Below are 18,492 nucleotides of genomic sequence, written 5' to 3'. Positions count from 1 at the left end.
CTCACCTGGGTATGGAGGGACCCCGGCACGCACCCCGGGGTCCCTCCATACCCAGGTGAGATATGCTCCTTTTGGTTATGTCTTCTGGTGCTCACAGAGCTGAGGTATAGCAGTTGGAGATCGGTTACCTTGCCATATCCACTCAATACATACTGTTCTATAGACTATCTATGGTGTGCTGTGAGACCTCTTAATTAGGAGGTGTTTTTGTGAGTCTATACATCCTGGGTAGTATTTGATACATATCATGGACATCAGAATTACATGAGGGCCAGGCACATTTTGGTGTCTTTCTACTTTATCGTCTTCAACACGATTTTGTATGTTTTTCATTTTTTGTATTGCTATTTCAATAAACTTGTTATGTATTTTATAACCTAAATAAGCTTCCGCTTTTGTATGATTTTGTAGCTTTTTTTTAGTTTTGTTTGGTTGTACCACATATAATATGGTTTCAAAAGTAACAATCCCTTACTATTTCCTTTTGCACAGGAAAAAAATGAAGAAGGTTTGGAAAAGAGCAGTAGAGTTCTTGGCTTCCAATGAATCTCGTTTACGTACTGAAACCAAGCAAATTGGAGGCGCAGACTTCCTTGTATGGAAATGGACTCAGCCGTCTACATGTGAAAAACCTTCAGTCATCCCATCTAAAGTGTGGCAAGGCCAGGGTGGGTGTGTTGGATTTCTAGTTTTTAACACAGATGTCTGGCTGTCCTTGAGAGAAACAATATAATCATTCAAATAATGAACTCCTTATTTTGCAATTTACCTTTTTGGCCAGCTGACCATGGTTTCTTCTGTTACAGCTTTCCATTTGGATAAAAGAAATTCCCCTCCAAACAGTCTCACTCCTTGTTTAAAGATACGGAACATGTTTGACCCAGTCATGTAAGTAGTAGACTAAGGCTATGTGCACACTATGTGGATTTGCTGCGGATCCGCAGTGGATTTTTCTGCGCAGAAACGCTGCAGATCCGCACTGTGATGTACAGTACAATGTTAATCAATGGGTTAAAAAAAAGTTGTGCACATAGTGTGGAAAAATCAGTGCGGAATTGCTGCGGATTTCAAAGAAGTGCATGTCACTACTTTTTGTGCAGATCTGCAGCGTTTCTGCACCCCTCCATGATAGAAATCCGCAGTGTCAAAAACTGCAGAAAATCCGCATCAATTCCACGGCAAATCCGCAGCTGCGGATTCTGCCAGGAGATGCGGATTTTGTGCAGAAAATTCTGCACCACTTTTCCTACTTGTGCACATACCCTAAGGCATATTGGCATGAACATTAATATTCACTCCCCCTTCCGATTTACCTTCTCGACATTAAATGTACCAGATGATCGTGTGGACACAGGTTCTGTGCCTGGCAATAACACTGCAGGCGCTTTGTTTGATTGACAGCTGATCTCATACAGCACCAATAAACTTCAAATGACCCACTACTCTGGTCTGTCATTGGAGATGTAAGGAGTTTCCTGTGGTAGCAGAAGGCATTTAAAAAAAAAAAACTAGATGCTCACATCCTTAACCCCTTCATGACCTTGGGATTTTCCTTTTTTCCGTGTTCGTTTTTCACTCCCCTCCTTCCCAGAGCCATAACTTTTTTATTTTTCCGTCAATTTGGCCATGTGAGGGCTTATTTTTTGCGGGACGAGTTGTACTTTTGAAAGACATCATTGGTTTTAGCATGTCGTGTACTAGAAAACGGGGAAAAAAATTCCAAGTGCAGTGAAATTGCAAAAAAAAGTGCAATCTCACACTTGTTTTTTGTTTGGCTTTTTTGCTAGGTTCACTAAATGCTAAAACTGACCTGCCATTATGATTCTCCAGGTCATTATGAGTTCATAGACACCTAACATGACTAGGTTATTTTTTACCTAAGTGGTGAAAAAAAATTCCAAACTTTGCTAAAAATAAAATAATAAAAATTGCGCCATTTTCCGATACTCGTAGCGTCTCCATTTTTCATGATCTGGGGTCAGTTGAGGGCTTATTTTTTGCGTGCCGAGCTGACGTTTTTAATGATAGCGTTTTGGTGCAGATATGTTCTTTTTATCGCTCGTTATTGCATTTTAATGCAATGTCGCGGCGACCAAAAAAACGTAATTCTGGCGTTTTGAATTTTTTTCTCGCTACGCCGTTTAGCGATCAGGTTAATGCTTTTTTTTTTATTGATCGGGCGATTCTGAACGCGCGGTACCAAATATATGTAGGTGTGATTTTTTTTTTTCTATTGATTTATTTTGATTGGTGTGAAAGAGGGGTGATTTAAACTTTTATATATTTTTTTTTTTTTCACATATTTTTTAAACTTTTTTTTTCTTTACTTTTGCCATGCTTCAATAGCCTCCATGGGAGGCTAGAAGCAGGCACAGCACGATCGGCTCTGCTACATAGCAGCGACCTGCTGTTCGCTGCTATGTAGCAGAAAATCAGGTGTGCTGTGAGCGCCGACCACAGGGTGGCGCTCACAGCTGCCGGGGATCAGTAACCATAGAGGTCTCAAGGACCTCTATGGTTACTATTCTGAAGCATCGCCGACCTCCGATCATGTGACGGGGGTCGGCGATGCCGTCATTTCCGGCCGCCCGGCCGGATGCGGTAGTTAAATGCCGCTGTCTGCGTTTGACAGCGGCATTTAACTAGTTAATAGGCGCGGGCGGATCGCGATTCTGCCCGCGCGTATGACGGGCACATGTCAGCTGTTCAAAACAGCTGACATGTCCCGGCTTTGATGCGGGCTCACCGCCGGAGCCCGCATCAAAGCGGGGCTTCTGACCTCGGACGTACAATCCCGTCCGAGGTCAGAAAGGGGTTAAACCCCCCACCCCTCCCCCGAGAAAATAACTCCATAGTCTGCCCTCCCAATTCAAACTGCCCCCTTCCGTTTTGAACCCCACTGCTTAACTCCTTACTGACCTCGGACGGGATAGTACGTCCGAGGTCAGCTCCCCTGCTGCTCCGCGGTGAGCCCGCATCAAAGCCCGGGACATGTCAGCTGTTTTGAACAGCTGACATGTGCCCGCAATAGGCGCGGGCAGAATCGCGATCTGCCCGCACCTATTAACTAGTTAAATGCCGCTGTCAAAACCTGTGGTCGGCGCTCACAGCACACCTGCATTTCTCCTGCATAGCAGCGATCTGATGATCGCTGCTATGTAGCAGAGGCGATCGCGTTGTGCCTGCTTCTAGGAGGCTATTGAAGCATGGCAAAAGTAAAAAAAAAAAGTTAAAAAAAATGTGAAAAAAATATAAAAATTTAAATCACCCCCCTTTCACCCCAATCAAAATAAATCAATAAAAAGAAAATCAAACCTACACATATTTGGTATCGCCGCGTTCAGAATCGCCCGATCTATCAATAAAAAAAAAAGCATTAACCTGATTGCTAAACGGTGTAACGAGAAAAAAATTTGAAACGCCAGAATTACGTTTTTTTGGTCGCCGCGACATTGCATTAAAATGCAATAACGGGTGATCAAAACCTATCTGCACCAAAATGCTATCAATAAAAACGCCAGCTCGGCACGCAAAAAATAAGCCCTCACATGATCCCAGATCACGAAAAATGGAGACGCTACGAGTATCGGAAAATGGCGCTTTTTTTTTTTTTTTGCAAAGTTTGGAATTTTTTTTCACCACTTAGGTGAAAAATAACCTAGTCATGTTAGGTGTCTATGAACTCGTAACTGACCTGGAGAATCATGATGGCAGGTCCGTTTTAGCATTTAGTGAACATAGCAAAAAAGCCAAACAAAAAACATGTGTGGGACTGCACTTTTTTTGCAATTTCACTGCACTTGGAATTTTTTTCCCGTTTTCTAGTACACTACATGGTAAAACCAATGATGTCGTTCAAAAGTACAACTCGTGCCGCAAAAAATAAGCCCTCACATGGCCATATTGACGGAAAAATAAAAAGTTATGGCTCTGGGAAGGAGGGGAGCGAAAAACGAACACGGGAAGACGGAAAATCCCACGGTCATGAAGGGGTTAAACCACAGTCGGCATCTATTTATGGCATTACTGTAGCAGGAACACCCTGCTTAATTTACAGGTTCAGGTCTCCAGAAGTACAAACTGGTCTCACTTCAGAAAACACCTGTGGAGTCATAAGTCAATACATTTGTAGATAAAATTCCAAAATGAGATCTCTTGAGGCGGGTATCTAATTTTCTGGTACCTTAAGAGGTCGGCAAATCGCATCTAGAAACATGATTGCTCCAAAAATCAAGGTGTGTGTGTGTGTGCGCCATGTTCTCAAAACCATGATGGGATGTTGCTGCATTTGGAAGTTATTTCATAACAAACTAAGCAGTTATTTTCACCTATTGCAGCCTGTGAAGAGAAAAAAATGTGGGGCAAAATAAATTTAATGGAAAAATATAATTGCTCAGTGATGTTACTGAAACTATGGTATAGGAAGCAGCTGTTACCCTCATGACTTGCTACTCTTCCTACACCCAAGATTCCAACTATCTTCAGTTCACAGTGACGAGATCTGTGCAACACTGCATGGAGGTTCAGTGGTTAGCACTGCAACTTTGCAGTGCTGGGGTCCTGGGTACAAATCCCACAAAGGACAACATCTACAAGGAGTTTGTTCTCCTCATGTTTATGTAGTTTTCTTCCTGGAACTTTGGTTTCCTCCCACATTCCAAAGATATACTGATGGGGAAAGTAGATTATCAGCACTGTCCCTAATGCGGCTCACAATGTGTGTAATGCTTTCTGGAATTAATTGCGCCATGTGAATAAAATAAACACGAATCCTCCTGCCATTGGTGGAGAGGTAAAGGAGGATCCCAAGTCAGGGATATGTGGGTATTTGTGGTAAAAGAAACATTTTTTATTTCTGTAAACTTAATTGAAATCAGTTTCTGTTGTGGGATAACTTCCTGATTTCTGGGGGTTTGATCTTAAAAACCACCAGAGATAGCCGAGCAGTGTTCAGCTGGTCTTCAGCGCTCCATTAACCCCTTCCCGACCTGTGACACCACGTAGGCGTCATGAAAGTCGGTGCCAATCCGACCTGTGGCGTCATGGAGGGATTGCTTCCCTGCAGATCGGGTGAAAGGGTTAACTCCAATTTCACCCGATCTGCAGGGACAGGGAGTGGTACTTCAGCCCGGGGGGGGGGGGGGGGGGGGGGTGTGTGTCGCTATGCCCCCACGTGGCTGCTATGATCGCTCTGATTGGCTGTTGAAAGTGAAACAGCCAATCAGAGCAATTTGAAATATTTCACCTTTGAAAAGTGGTGAAATATTACAATCCAGCCATGGCCAATGCTGCAATATCATCGGCCATAGCTGGAAACCCTGATCTGCTACCGATCTCCTCCCCAGTCCTCTGTCCTGTCCCGTCCTGTGCTCTGCTCCCCTCCGTCCTCCTGTCCGCTAACCCCCCCGCTCCGATCCCAACCCTTCATACTTACCGAACCTCCCGGTGTCCGTCCGTCTTGCCCATGGGCGCCGCCCATCTTCCAAAATGGCGGGCTAATGCGTAGTGCGCACGCCGAATCTGCCGGCCGCAGAATCATTCCAGGTACATTTTGATCACAGTGATCAAAATAAAAAAAAAAAAAAAGTAAATGAACCCCCCCCCCCCCTTTATCACCCCCCCCCCCTTTATCACCCCCATAGCTAGGGACAATAATAAAATAAAGAAAATATATTTACTTTTATTTTTCCATTAGGGTTAGAACTAGGGTTAGGGTTAGAATTAGGCTATGTGCACACGGTGCGGCTTTGGCTGCGGATCCGCAGCGGATTCGTAGCAGTTTTCCATCAGGTTTTACAGTACCATGTAAACCTATGGAAACCCAAATCCGCTGTGCCCTTGGTGCGGAAAATACAGCGTGGAAACGCTGCGTTGTATTTTATGCAGCATGTCAATTCTTTGTGCGGATTCCGCAGCGTTTTACACCTGTTCCTCAATAGGAATCCGCAGGTGAAATCTGCACAAAAAACACTGGAAATCAGCTGTAAATCCGCAGGTACGAAGCAGTGCCTTTTTACCTGAGATTATTCCGCACCATTTTTTAATAATCCGCACGAATCCGCAACGTGGGCACATAGCCTTAGAGTTAGGGTTGGAAATAGGGTTAAGATTAGGCTTGTGGTTAGGGGTGTGTTGGGGTTAGGGTTAGGGTTAGGGTTGGGATTAGGGTTAGGGGTGTGTTGGGGTTAGGGTTGTGGTTAGGGGTGTGTTGGGGTTAGGGTTGTGATTAGGGTTATGGCTAGAGTTGGGATTAGGGTTAGGGGTGTGTTGAGGTTAGTGTTGGAGTTAGAATTGAGGGGTTTCCACTCTTTAGGCACATCAGGGGTCTCCAAACGCAACATGGCGCCACCATTGATTCCAGCCAATCTTGCGTCCAAAAAGTCAAATGGTGCTCCCTCTCTTCCAAGCCTCAACGTGTGCCCAAACAGTGGTTTACCCCCACAAATGGGGTACCAACATACTCGGGACAAACTGGGCAACAACTATTGGGGTTCAATTTCTCCTGTTACCCTTGTGAAAATAAAAAATTGCTTGCTAAATCATAATTTTTGAGGAAAGAATTTTTTTTTTATTTTCACGGCTCTGCGTTATAAACTTCTGTGAAGCACTTAGGGGTTCAAAGTGCTCACCACACATCTAGATAAGTTCCTTGGGGGGGTCTAGTTTCCAAAATGGGGTCACTTGTGGGGGGTTTCTACTGTTTAGGTACATCAGGGGCTCTGTAAACGTAACATGATGCCCGCAGACCATTCCATCAAAGTCTGCATTCCAAAACGTCACTACTTCCCTTCCGAGGCCTGACGTGTGCCCAAACAGTGGTTTCCCCCCACATATGGGGTATCGGCTTACTCAGGACAAACTGGACAATAACTTTTGGGGTCCAATTTCTCCTGTTACTCTTGTGAAAAAAAAAATTGCTTGCCAAAAAATTTTTGAGGAAAGAAAAATGATTTTTTATTTTCACAGCTCTGCGTTATAAACTTCGGTGAAGCACTTGGGGGTTTAAAGTGGTCACTGCACATCTAGATTAGTTCCATGGGAGGTCTAGTTTCAAAAATGGGGTCGCTTGTGGGGAGCTCCAATATTTAGGCACACAGGGGCTCTCCAAACGCGACACTGTGTCCGCTAAAGATTGGAGCCAACTTTTCATTTGAAAAAGTCAAATGGCGCTCCTTCCCTTCAGAGCCCTGTCGTGCGCCCAGACAGTGGTTCCCCCCACATATGGGGTATCGGCGTACTCAGGACAAATTGTACAATAACTTTTGAGGTCTAGTTTCTCCTTTTACCCTTGGGAAAATAAAAAAAATTGTTGCTAAAAGATCATTTTTGTGACTAAAACGTTAAATGTTCATTTTTTTTCCTTCCATGTTGCCTCTGCTGCTGTGAAGCACCTGAAGGGTTAATAAACTTCTTGAATGTGGTTTTGAGCACCTTGAGGGGTGCAGTTTTAGGAATGGTGTCACTTTTGGGTATTTTCAGCCAAATAGACCCCTCAAACTGACTTCAAATGTGAGGTGTTCCCTAAAAAAAATTTTTTGTACATTTTGCTGTAAAAATGAGAAATCGCTGGTCAAATTTTAACCCTTATAACTCCCTAGCAAAAAAAAAATGTTTGTCAAAATTGTGCTGATATAAAGTAGACATGTGGGTAATGTTTATTAACTTTTTTGTCACATAACGCTCTCGTTTAACAGAATAAAAATTCTATATATTAGCCAAATTTCCATTTTTTTCACAAATAAACGCAAAAATTATCGACCTAAATTTACCACTAACATGAAGCCCAATATGTCACGAAAAAACAATCTCAGAACCGCTAGGATCCGTTGAAGCGTTCCTGAGTTATTACCTCATAAAGGGACACTGGTCAGAATTGCAAAAAACGGCCAGGTCATTAAGGTCAAAATAGGCTGGGTCATGAAGGGGTTTAAAGGGTCTGTCTGGTCTTGACATCTGCAGCCATACACTTGGGCAAGGTGGCACCCACTGGGCAGTTTCTGCCTGGGAGTATGCATAATGAATACATCACTGCTGTTCCCGGCTCAGAAAGCGGCGATTCCTCACTGCGAGTCTGTATCACTTCTTGGTGCAGCGGTTATGATAGATCTTCAACAGAGAAAAACTATTCTAACAGAGCTTGGAGTGCTGACCTGTGTAAAAACCTGTTTCTCTGCAATGAGTCTCCAGATTGCAGATATAAAGGTATGATTTTATTCCTTTGTATAACCTGGATTTCCATAGGATGGTTGATCCTTCTGGCATATTTGTATAATCATGTAATCTTGATCAGTTTGATTTATTGCAGAGCTACCCTCTCTCTCAGTGAGCTATGCATAACCCTCCCAATGCAATTGATAGCTTTGGCAACATTCTGCCTATGTACACTAAGCAATGAATGGTGGAATGGGGGGGAATAGCAAGAGCTTATCAATATTGAGGATCAGGTTTACTTGTCCTCAGTGCTAATCTCACGGTCTTATCAAAAGTAATAGGAAGCAGTCCAATAAGGGTACTGTCACACAGTACCATTTTAATCGCTACGACGGCACGATCCGTGACGTCGCAGCGATCGTATGATTATCGCTCCAGTGTCGTAGACTGCGGTCACACGTTGCAATCACGGCGCTGGAGCGATGCCGAAGTCCCCGGTAACCAGGGTAAACATCGGGTAACTAAGCGCAGGGCCGCGCTTAGTAACCCGATGTTTACCGTGGTTACCAGCGTAAACGTAAAAAAAACAAACAGTACATACTTACATTCCGGTGTCTGTCCCCGGCGTTCTGCTTCTCTCCACTGTGTAAGCGCCATAGCCGGAAAGCACAGCGGTGACGTCAGACGTCACCGCTGTGCTCGCTTTCTGGCTGGCCGGCGCTCACACTGCAGAGAAGCTGAGACGCCGGAGGACAGACACCGGAATGTGAGTATGTACTGTTTGTTTTTTTTACGTTTACGCTGGTAACCACGGTAAACATCGGGTTACTAAGCGCGGCCCTGCGCTTAGTTACCCGATGTTTACCCTGGTTACAAGCGAACACATCGCTGGATCGCTGTCACACACAACGATCCAGCGATGTCAGCGGGTGATCAAGCGACGAAAGAAAGTTCCATACGATCTGCTACGACGTACGATTCTCAGCAGGATCCCTGATCGCTGCTGCGTGTCAGACACTGCGATATCGTAACGATATCGCTAGAACGTCACGAATCGTACCTTCGTAGCGATCAAAATGGTACTGTGTGACAGTACCCTAAGTAACAGTGCTGGAATGAGATGGCAAAAGCCTAGTAAGTTTTGTTAAAGCTATTAATGTTTACATTACAACATTTGAAATACAAGTATGTTATGGTTGGATTGGGGCTACTGACCGATGACTTCAAGGTACGTCATGGCGATCGTGCATTGCACAGTGGGCTGTGTGAACCTGTACGATTTCCAACTGGCTCTCCTCTTATGTGATGCTAGAGACCTGGCTCAGTCGGGAGTGGTGCACACACTGCTCCAGGCCATTTAACCCCCTAAGTGCTGCAATTAATATCGATCGCAACATTTAAAAGGCTGGGAGGGGGCTACCTTACCCTCTTGATCACACCCTGCGATGTCATCGCAATGGCCCGATTGTAGTCATGACATTACCTCTGGGTCTGTCAGCTATGGCATTCTTAAGAGGCTTCGGTCAGTGTAAAGCAGGTACTGCAATGCATTATACCAGCGAACAATGATAAGTTAGACCCATTGAGGGACTAAGTACAAAAAACGGTAAAATTTTTTATTTTACATCAAAATATGTATTTATGGGTATAATTAAAGTCCAGATGCAGAGATACCAATTGTGTAAAGACCAGATCTAGTGGGGGGGAGGGAAGTATTTAGTCAGCCACCAATTGTTCAAGTTCTCCCACTTAAAAAGATGAGGCCTGTAATTGACATCATAGGTAGACCACAAAATGAGAAAACAAATCCAGAAAATCACCTTGTCTGATTTGGCAAGATTTATTTTGAAAATGATGGTGGAAAATACCGTATATACTCGAGTATAAGCCGAGACCCCTAACAAAAAACTGGGAAAACTTAATGACTCGAGTATAAACTTGGGGTGGAAAATGCAGCAGCTACCGATAAATTTCAAAAATAGGTACTAATAAAAGTAAAATTAATTGAGACATCAGTAGTTTAAGTGTTTTTGAATATCCATATTGAATCATGAGCCCCATATAATGCTCCATACAGTTCATGATGGGCCCCAGAAGATGCTCCATACAAAATACGCCCCATATAATGCTCCATAAAATTTGGTGGGTCCCATAAGATGCTCCATATTACAATATGCCCTATATAATGCTTCACAAAGGTTAATAATGGCCCCATAAGATGCTCCATAGACACATTTGCCCCATGTAATGCTGCACAAATGCTGATTATGGCCCCATAAGATGCCCCATAGAGATATTTGTCCAATATAATGCTGCACAAATGCTGATTATGGCCCCATAAGATGCTCCATACATATATTTGCCCCATATGCGATAAAAAAATATAAAAAAAATGACACACTCGTCGCTCAGGTCCCCGGCACTTGCGTTTATTCACCTGTCCTCGTTCCACCAGGCGCCGCTATGTCTTCCATGTTCTCTGCACTGACATTCAGGCACTAACCACGTCATCGCGCCCTCTGACCTTCACGTCACAGCAGAGGACGCGGAAGACGCAGCGGCGCCCAGTACATTGTAGAGCAGTTTTCACTTGGCAACATCCACTGCTGCTTGTTTCTGGAAAATTTCATAAGTGGGGTCACAGGTGCCATTTCTACCCATTTCCAAATGTAAAAAATTTAGGATCTGGGCTTAAAACAAGATTTGTGGTTTAAATAAAAAAAACAAGAAAAAGAAAAACTTTCACTGCCAATGGTATCAAATTATGTGACACTTGTGGTGGTAATCATCTCTGCACCACTAGATGAAGAGGTGTAAAGTGAGGTCACTTATGGGGTGTTCTACTGTTTTGGCGCCTTCTGCCAATGTGATACAGCACCCACAAACCATTCCAGCAAAATCTGAAAGCCAATATGGCTCTCCTTCCTTTTTTTGAGCTGTGCCTCAAAAACAGTTTTTGACCACACACAGGGTATTGGCTTACGCAGGAGAAATTGCACAACAAATTGTACTGTTTAATTTTCAAATGGGATAATAGGAGAAATTGAATACTTGGGGCCAAAGCAACATTTTAGTGGAAAAGAGGCAATTCACAGAATTATACAATATAAGCCTAAGTAAATGGAAAATTACCAGAGGGTAAAAAATACTCCCTATACCCCTAGATGAATTCCTCAAGAGGTTTAGTTTCAAAGTGGGGTCACTTGTGGGGGTTTCTGCTGTTTTTTTAACGCATGTCAGCGGCTCTTCAATTGTGACATGGCATCCACAATCTATTCCAGCCAAAGTTGCGCTCCAAAATTCAATTGGCGCTCCTTCCCTCCTGTGACTTGCAGTGTGCCAAACAGTAGTTTTCGACCACACATAGGGTATCTGCGTACTCGGGAGAAATTGCACAACAACTAGTCTAGTCCATTTTCTTCTGTTCCTTAAAAAAAAAAAAAGTTTGAAAAATGAAATCGCAGATTAACAAACTTTAAACTGTAACAAACATTGTTTTACAAAATGATGCTGATGTAAAGTAGACATCTGATAAATGTTAGATATATTATACAATAGTTATATTTTTTGTTGCCTTAAACCAGATATGTATCAACTTTGAAAATTTCAAAATATTGGCCAAAACTCCGATATTTTCACGAATGCAAAAATCAACCTAAATTTACTACTAACATAGTAAAAGGTGTCATGAAAAAAAATCTTTGAATCAGTGGGATCCATTGAAGCGTTCCAGATATATGACCCCATACACTGGTCAGAATTGTAAAATTTGGCATGGTCAGGAAGGTGAAAACTGGCTTGGGTGTGAAGGGGTTAAAGGAGAAACGGGCCAAATGAATTGTCTGGTAACGGTGATGTCTGGGGGTAAAAACCTGCAGCATAAATTGCCATTCTGTGTTTTTTTAAATCCACACATTTCTGACGCTAGCTTTATTTATGGAGATTTGGGTAAATGCTCACCCTCTTTGTTAATTTAAAATACATTGCAAATTTTTCATCTTCCTTTCCAGGCAAAAATCTGTAGTGTCAAACATGTGCGCATTTACCATATTTTTTATATAGTTTAACATACGGAAAATTAAAAATAGACCTTTTAATTTTACACTGGCCTCTAAGCTTAGTTCTTATTTGGGCAAAGTTAATTTTTAAAGGGAATCGGTCACCCCAAAATTGGCCTATAAACTAACGCCACCGGCATCAGGGGTTTATCTACAGCATTCTGTAATGCTGTAGATAAGCCCCCGATGTATCCTGAAAGATGAGAAAAACAGGTTATATTATACTCACCCAGGGGCGGTCCCGCTGCAAAGTAAGGTCAGAGAGGCCCAGCACCTGTGCACTGCAGTACTTTGCTCTGCCCTCAACAGGACAGACAAAGTACGCCTGAGCAGGAGCCGCGGCAGGGAGACAAGAGGACGTCCTCCTATGAAGATGGGAGGCGCGGGACCGCCCCTGGGTGAGTATAATATACCCTGTTTTTCTAATCTTTCAGGATATATCGGGGGCTTATCTACAGCATTACAGAATGCTGTAGATAAGCCCCTGATGCTGGTGGCCTTAGTTTATAGGCCAATTTTGGGGTGACTATTCCCTTTAAGTGTGAATAAGGGAGCTGTGACTGTGTAGAGGTGTTACCTGTCATTGTATGTGTCATGAGGCTGCTGGAAAATCTTCTGTATAGAACAGGAAGTGGAAGAATCTAGCATCTAAATTGCAGGATGTAGATTTTTAATTGTCCTATGTTGTACCATATGCACAGAAGACTTTTCTACAGTTTCATTATCATGACAGATGAAATTAAATTGAAAGGTACCACCTATACAGTGTAAGGCTAAGTTCACACTAGCGTTGTGCGCCGCTGCGTCGGCGACACAACGCACGCAAAAACGCGGCAAAACGCACGCAAAAACGCTGCGTTTTGCGACGCATGCGTCGGTTTTTGCCGAAAATCGGACGCAAGAAAAATGCAACTTGTTGCGTTTTCTTGGTCCGACGCTTGCGGCAAAAAAGACGCATGTGTGGCACAACGCAACAAAAAAAACCGCATGCGTCCCCCATGTTAAGTATAGGGGGCGCATGACGCATGCGTCGCCGCTGCGTCGCCGACGCAAACCCGACGCACATTAGCTTAACGCTAATGTGAACGTAGCCTAAGATTATAAAAAATTATTTGAAAGTAAATGTATACATTAAGAACATTTTGGCTAACATAAAAACTAGTGATGAGCGAATATACTCGTTAATAGAGATTTCCCTAGCACTCTCGGGGGTCCTCCGAGTATTTTTTACTGCTTGGAGTTTGTTTTTAGCTCCGCAGCTTTATGATTTACATCTGTTAGCCAGCATAAGTACATGTGGAGGTTGCTAGGGAATCCCCACATGTACTTATGCTGGCTAACAGATGTAAATCATAAAGCTGCGGCAAGAAAAACTAAATCTAAGAGCACTAAAAAATACTCGGAGGACCCCCGAGCGTGCTCGAGAAATCTCAATTAACGAGTGTATTTGCTCATCGCTAATAAAAACCTCTATGAAACTGTTAGTTTTTCATAACCTATCACTTTAAAAGGTTAATGTTTCATGGGCCGTGTTTTTACTTTTACATTTTTTTATTTTTTTTTTTAGGGAAATTGGAGATCACTGGCATTTGGCAATTCAGGAAGCTATTCTGGAGAAATGCAGTGATAATGAAGGGATTGTTCACATTGCAGTTGATAAAAATTCTCGTGAGGTAATGGTCCTACTTTTCTTGTCTCTGAATTCCATGCTGCTTTGTTTGTTTATAAATTGTATGTATTTTAAATTTTTTTTTTTTTTTTATATAAATATATATATATATAGGGTTGTGTCTATGTAAAGTGTCTGTCACCGGATTATGCAGGAAAGGCATTCAAGGCATTGCATGGATCTTGGTTTGATGGTAAGGATTGCCACATTTTGTACTTTAGTACATTTGGTTTGATTAGGCCAGCTGTTTTAGTAAGTGTTTTTTTTTCTTCCTTTAGGAAAGCTGGTGACTGTTAAATATTTGCGATTAGATCGATATCATCATCGTTTTCCTCCAGCGCTGACATGCAACACTCCTCTGAAGCCCTTAAACAAACAAATGAACTCTTTGTCACAGTTAAATCTGCGAACAGGCACATCTCCATCCTCATGAGACTGCTGTCATAATGACTGTTATATTTGCAGCAGGGGTGGGGGTCCTGAGTTGCACCTGTCTTCCCTTTTATTTTTTTTCTTATGTATTTTTTTTTTTCCCCCATCGTCATCAGTATATTAACATTTCCATTGAGAACACAGCTTGTTCTGTCTTGTCAATAATCATCCAAAGGACATTACAAGATTAACAGAGGAAAACTAGTGGTTTCTTGCATTAAAGGACCAATTTGAGATGATCATGACTTGTTTGTGAACCATACGACTGTTTTCTTAAATTGAAATGTGGAAGATAATTTATTGAATTCCTATGGGATCCTGCACACTATTTTGTCATATATATCTATACTCTTAATAGTAAATTGTAAATTTTTGAGGATAACTATGACTTCTGCTGCTGTAGATAGTGATTTTGTTACAGCTGAAGTACGGGGAATATCTGGCTTACGAAGGTAAGAATTGTAAGACATGTACTTTGCCTTTTGTATTTAAGTGTAATTGGTGGCGGCAAGTCTTGTGCAAATGTCTGCTTAGAAGCAGTAAATAAGCTTCCTATTTTATTCATAACAATGTTATTTTATATAAGAAATTGGCTGCACCATCTCATAAAGGTCAAACAGCCAGTTACCTTTAAAAGTATTAGATACAAATTTAAATATCTTTTATAGGTTTTATATAAAATGTCTGACTTTGTTTCACGTGAGGTCTGATACCAATTGTAAAGATTCCAATTATTGTGAGCAATAAATAAGCAATTGGCAGATGCTGGACAATTTATTTTGTGAAATGATGTATTTATTCAGAAATATTAGAACAGGGTATGGCTGACGTGGCAGTAGATTTTGTTTTCCAGAATGTTGGCCTCCACACTATAGCAATTGTGAAGATCAAGCCAGTGAATTTTGTTACACTCGTATACATTGGGTCCTGACACCCAAATGTGTAGTAAATGTATAAACAAGGAAGATGCCTGTATTCCTCACTATTAAAGTTTTTGATTTATTAAAAGAAGCAGTTATTCTACTTCCTTTTCTACCCATCAATTAGCAAAGCAGTTTCCTTGAATACTAAAATCTTAGCTTTATCTTGAGTTAATTTTATTCCTATAACGCCAGGCAGTTCAGTTGGCAATTTACATTTGTGTTGTAAGGTGTGACTGCTCTTCAAGGAATTGGAGGATGCCCATTAGGGTGTTTCATTTTTCCGAAGTTATGATCTTCATATGACTTTGCTTGAATCCTTGGTCTAAGTCATCTAAAAGATCAATGTAAAAAATTTTAGCGAAATCAATTAATATTTAGAGGTTGCACACTTTGATCACTTTTATCTGAAAGTACCGAAATTCATGAAAATGTATCATCGACATCACACTAATGTGTATGTTGTGTTTCTATTATGTTTTGCGGGTAGTTCAACTGAAAGAGTACTAGAAAGGGAATTTGGTTACTTGAAAAGGTGCCTGATGGTGAATTTTTGGGAGCTCAACTCCCTTCCAAGGAACACATGCTTTTAGTTTTTATTTACCATCACAAGGAAATGAAAGAAACACTCTCGTGTGCTGCTAAGTCCACAAGTATTAAACTAAAGGAAGCAAGTATCCCTGTCATGACAGGAGAATATCCGAACTTGTATACAGAAGTTATACAAGGAATATCAACATCTGGGTAAAGAGAAATCAAGAAACATTGACAAAGTAAATATGAAGCGGCAGATTTGGAAAGGTGATCTTGTTGAGCTATTTGATATTGCCAGGCAAAATGTGATCTCCATGAATAGCGTACTAGAAGACGATAAAGCATTCCTTATGTCACAGAGAGGATTATATGAGTTTATCAATGAGATAAGGTTCTTGATTCACAAATTAAAAAGAAAATAAATGCAGAAAAAAGGCATACAAGGAGAAACATTATAAAGAAATCGCCAAAATGAACAGTGGAACACTCAGTCTCATCTCCATCATCATCAATTCACGAAGAGGACAAATTTTCTGCACCAACAGTGAAAAAATCTTGTGCAGGTCGTAGATTAAAACCTCTTGATCACACACTCACGGCTACATGGGATCGAGAACAACTCTCCATTTGACAAGCAAGTACTTCATTTATTGCAACTGCAAAAAGCCTTGGTCACGATGTTTCATGCATTTCCATATCTCCATCTACCGTTTTCCGAGCTTGGGCGATTAACAGAAGACAAATGGCTGAGAACATGGAAAAGTCACTGTTTGAAAATCCTCCTCATTTAATCTTACATTGGGATAGTGAATTGTTGCCTGAGGGAGTGTCAAACCTCTAGAAGATAGAGCTGCTGTTCTTGAAACTGGAAAAGATTTTGAGCATTTGATTGGCGTACCTGTTGCCCAGAAAGGTACTGGTGAGCTAATGGCTGAAGTTGTTATTCAGGAGGTGGACCGATTCGCGCTACGTGACCTTATCATTGGTATATCTTTCGATACAACTGCATCTAATACAGGAATGATCCAAGGAGCATGTATCAGAATTGAAACTGAATTTGGGAGACCATTGTTGTGGTTGGCTTTCTGCCACCACACCCACGAATTAATCTTGAAAGGAGTGTTTGGTAACTGTTGTAACATCCCATCAAGTTGTCCTGACATCCAGATTTTCCAAAAGTTCCAAAATCAGTCGAATTCAGTTGATAAGAAGTCCTATTTCACGATGTTGGATGAAGAAAATACCATTCAAGGTTTTCTAGAAGAACGTGTGAAAATAGTGGACTACCTCAACAATGTCATGCAAGATGGCAGTCATCCAAGAGAAGATTACAAAGAGCTATTAGAACTATCATTTCTATATCTTGGAGGCTGGGATGAAAACTATTTCGAATTTAGGGTTCCATGGGCTCTGACTGAAGCAAGGTGGATGGCAAAGGCCATATATGTACTCAAAATTATGCTATTCACTAAACAATTGCATATTTCTAATACCGAATTAAAAGGAATAAGAAAAGTAGTGCGTTTTGTCTGTCTAATATATGTCCGCTTTTGGCACGAAGCAGTTGTAAGTCGATGGGCTCCAAAGAATGATTTGGAGATGCTACAGCTTTTGCAATATTATCCAGATAAAGATGTCAGAGAAAGTGCCCTCACAGTGGCTAAGAGTCACATTTGGTATCTGTCAGAAACTAACATAGGATTGGCATTTTTGGATGAACGTATCAGGCTGAGAAGGATAAGATGTTTGAAAATTTAAGAATGAAACCTTCAAAGAAAAAGGAGCTGAAACAGTTGGAAGGTAAAAAAACTAGTTTTTGAAAGAAGACCTCAGCGATTTTGTTACAAGTAAAACAAAGACATTCTTTGAATTGAATTTTGGGATCCACTATGTTGAAGAATATTGCAGTGATACACTAAGAAGCTCCATCAATGCTTTTAAGGTGGTGAATGACACCACAGAAAGGGGCATTGCTCTGATAAGGAAGTTTAATAATTCAATCAGAGCTGAACAACCGAAACAGTTCTTGTTAAGAGTTGTTGAGTATCATAGAAAAGCCGTCACCAAGCGAACAAAAGGAGTTGCATCTTTCACAGCACATTAGTGTAAATCATTTAATACGTATGATACTGCCTATCAATGTTACTGTTTATTGTCACTATTATTCTAAGTTTTTAATTGTTTGAATTTCTAATAAAAAATACTTAACATTGAAAATCTTGTTTTTTTGCGTGCTTTTATTAAACTGATAAGTGTGCAACCTCTAAACATAGTTCGATCATCTTGAAAATTGACATATATACTTTTTACATTAGTGAGACTGGGTGTAAGCAAAGTCTGCAAAAATTTGACACTTTAATTTTTTACCATACAAAATGAAACACCCTAATGCCCATGGCTGCTTCATTTAAAAAGTGGTCTCCAGAGGTGTTATAAAGTGATTGAAGACTACATTCATGTGCTCTGTTTAGTTACATGGATCCATAGATTCATTGTTCCATAATCAAGTTATAAAGACATAAAATGGATCTTTCTGATCTGTAAGACTCTGGGCATCACTGATTAGTTTACGCAGATCCTTTTTTTCCTTTTTTTTTTTTTTTTTTATGCCATTTTTTAAAACTTTTCTCATTTTTTACATCCATTTTTAATTAACACCTTACAGACATTAACCTTACATGTATAGAGCAAGTCTGTATGGGTGTGTAGAGCTGGCTCACAGGTTGAA

At 41.2% G+C, this 18,492-nt stretch overlaps 1 protein-coding gene across 1 annotated transcript in view; it reads left to right on the top strand.

Annotated features, from left to right (window-relative positions):
* LEMD3 (LEM domain containing 3) overlaps nucleotides 1-15,085 on the top strand; it is a 153,178-nt gene extending 138,093 nt beyond the window's left edge. The window contains exons 9-13 of the mRNA XM_077265196.1: nucleotides 493-668; nucleotides 807-888; nucleotides 13,777-13,882; nucleotides 13,993-14,071; nucleotides 14,157-15,085. Of these exons, the coding sequence (XP_077121311.1) occupies nucleotides 493-668; nucleotides 807-888; nucleotides 13,777-13,882; nucleotides 13,993-14,071; nucleotides 14,157-14,311 (598 nt within the window). The 3' untranslated portion in view covers nucleotides 14,312-15,085. The remainder of the gene's footprint in view (nucleotides 1-492; nucleotides 669-806; nucleotides 889-13,776; nucleotides 13,883-13,992; nucleotides 14,072-14,156) is intronic.
* Nucleotides 15,086-18,492: the final 3,407 nt, after the last annotated feature.

Source organism: Ranitomeya variabilis, chromosome 5 (genome assembly GCF_051348905.1).
Source record: "Ranitomeya variabilis isolate aRanVar5 chromosome 5, aRanVar5.hap1, whole genome shotgun sequence".
Classification (NCBI taxonomy): domain Eukaryota; kingdom Metazoa; phylum Chordata; class Amphibia; order Anura; family Dendrobatidae; genus Ranitomeya; species Ranitomeya variabilis.
Note: the sequence above shows the minus strand (reverse complement) of the source record. Positions and strands in the feature narration are given on the sequence as shown.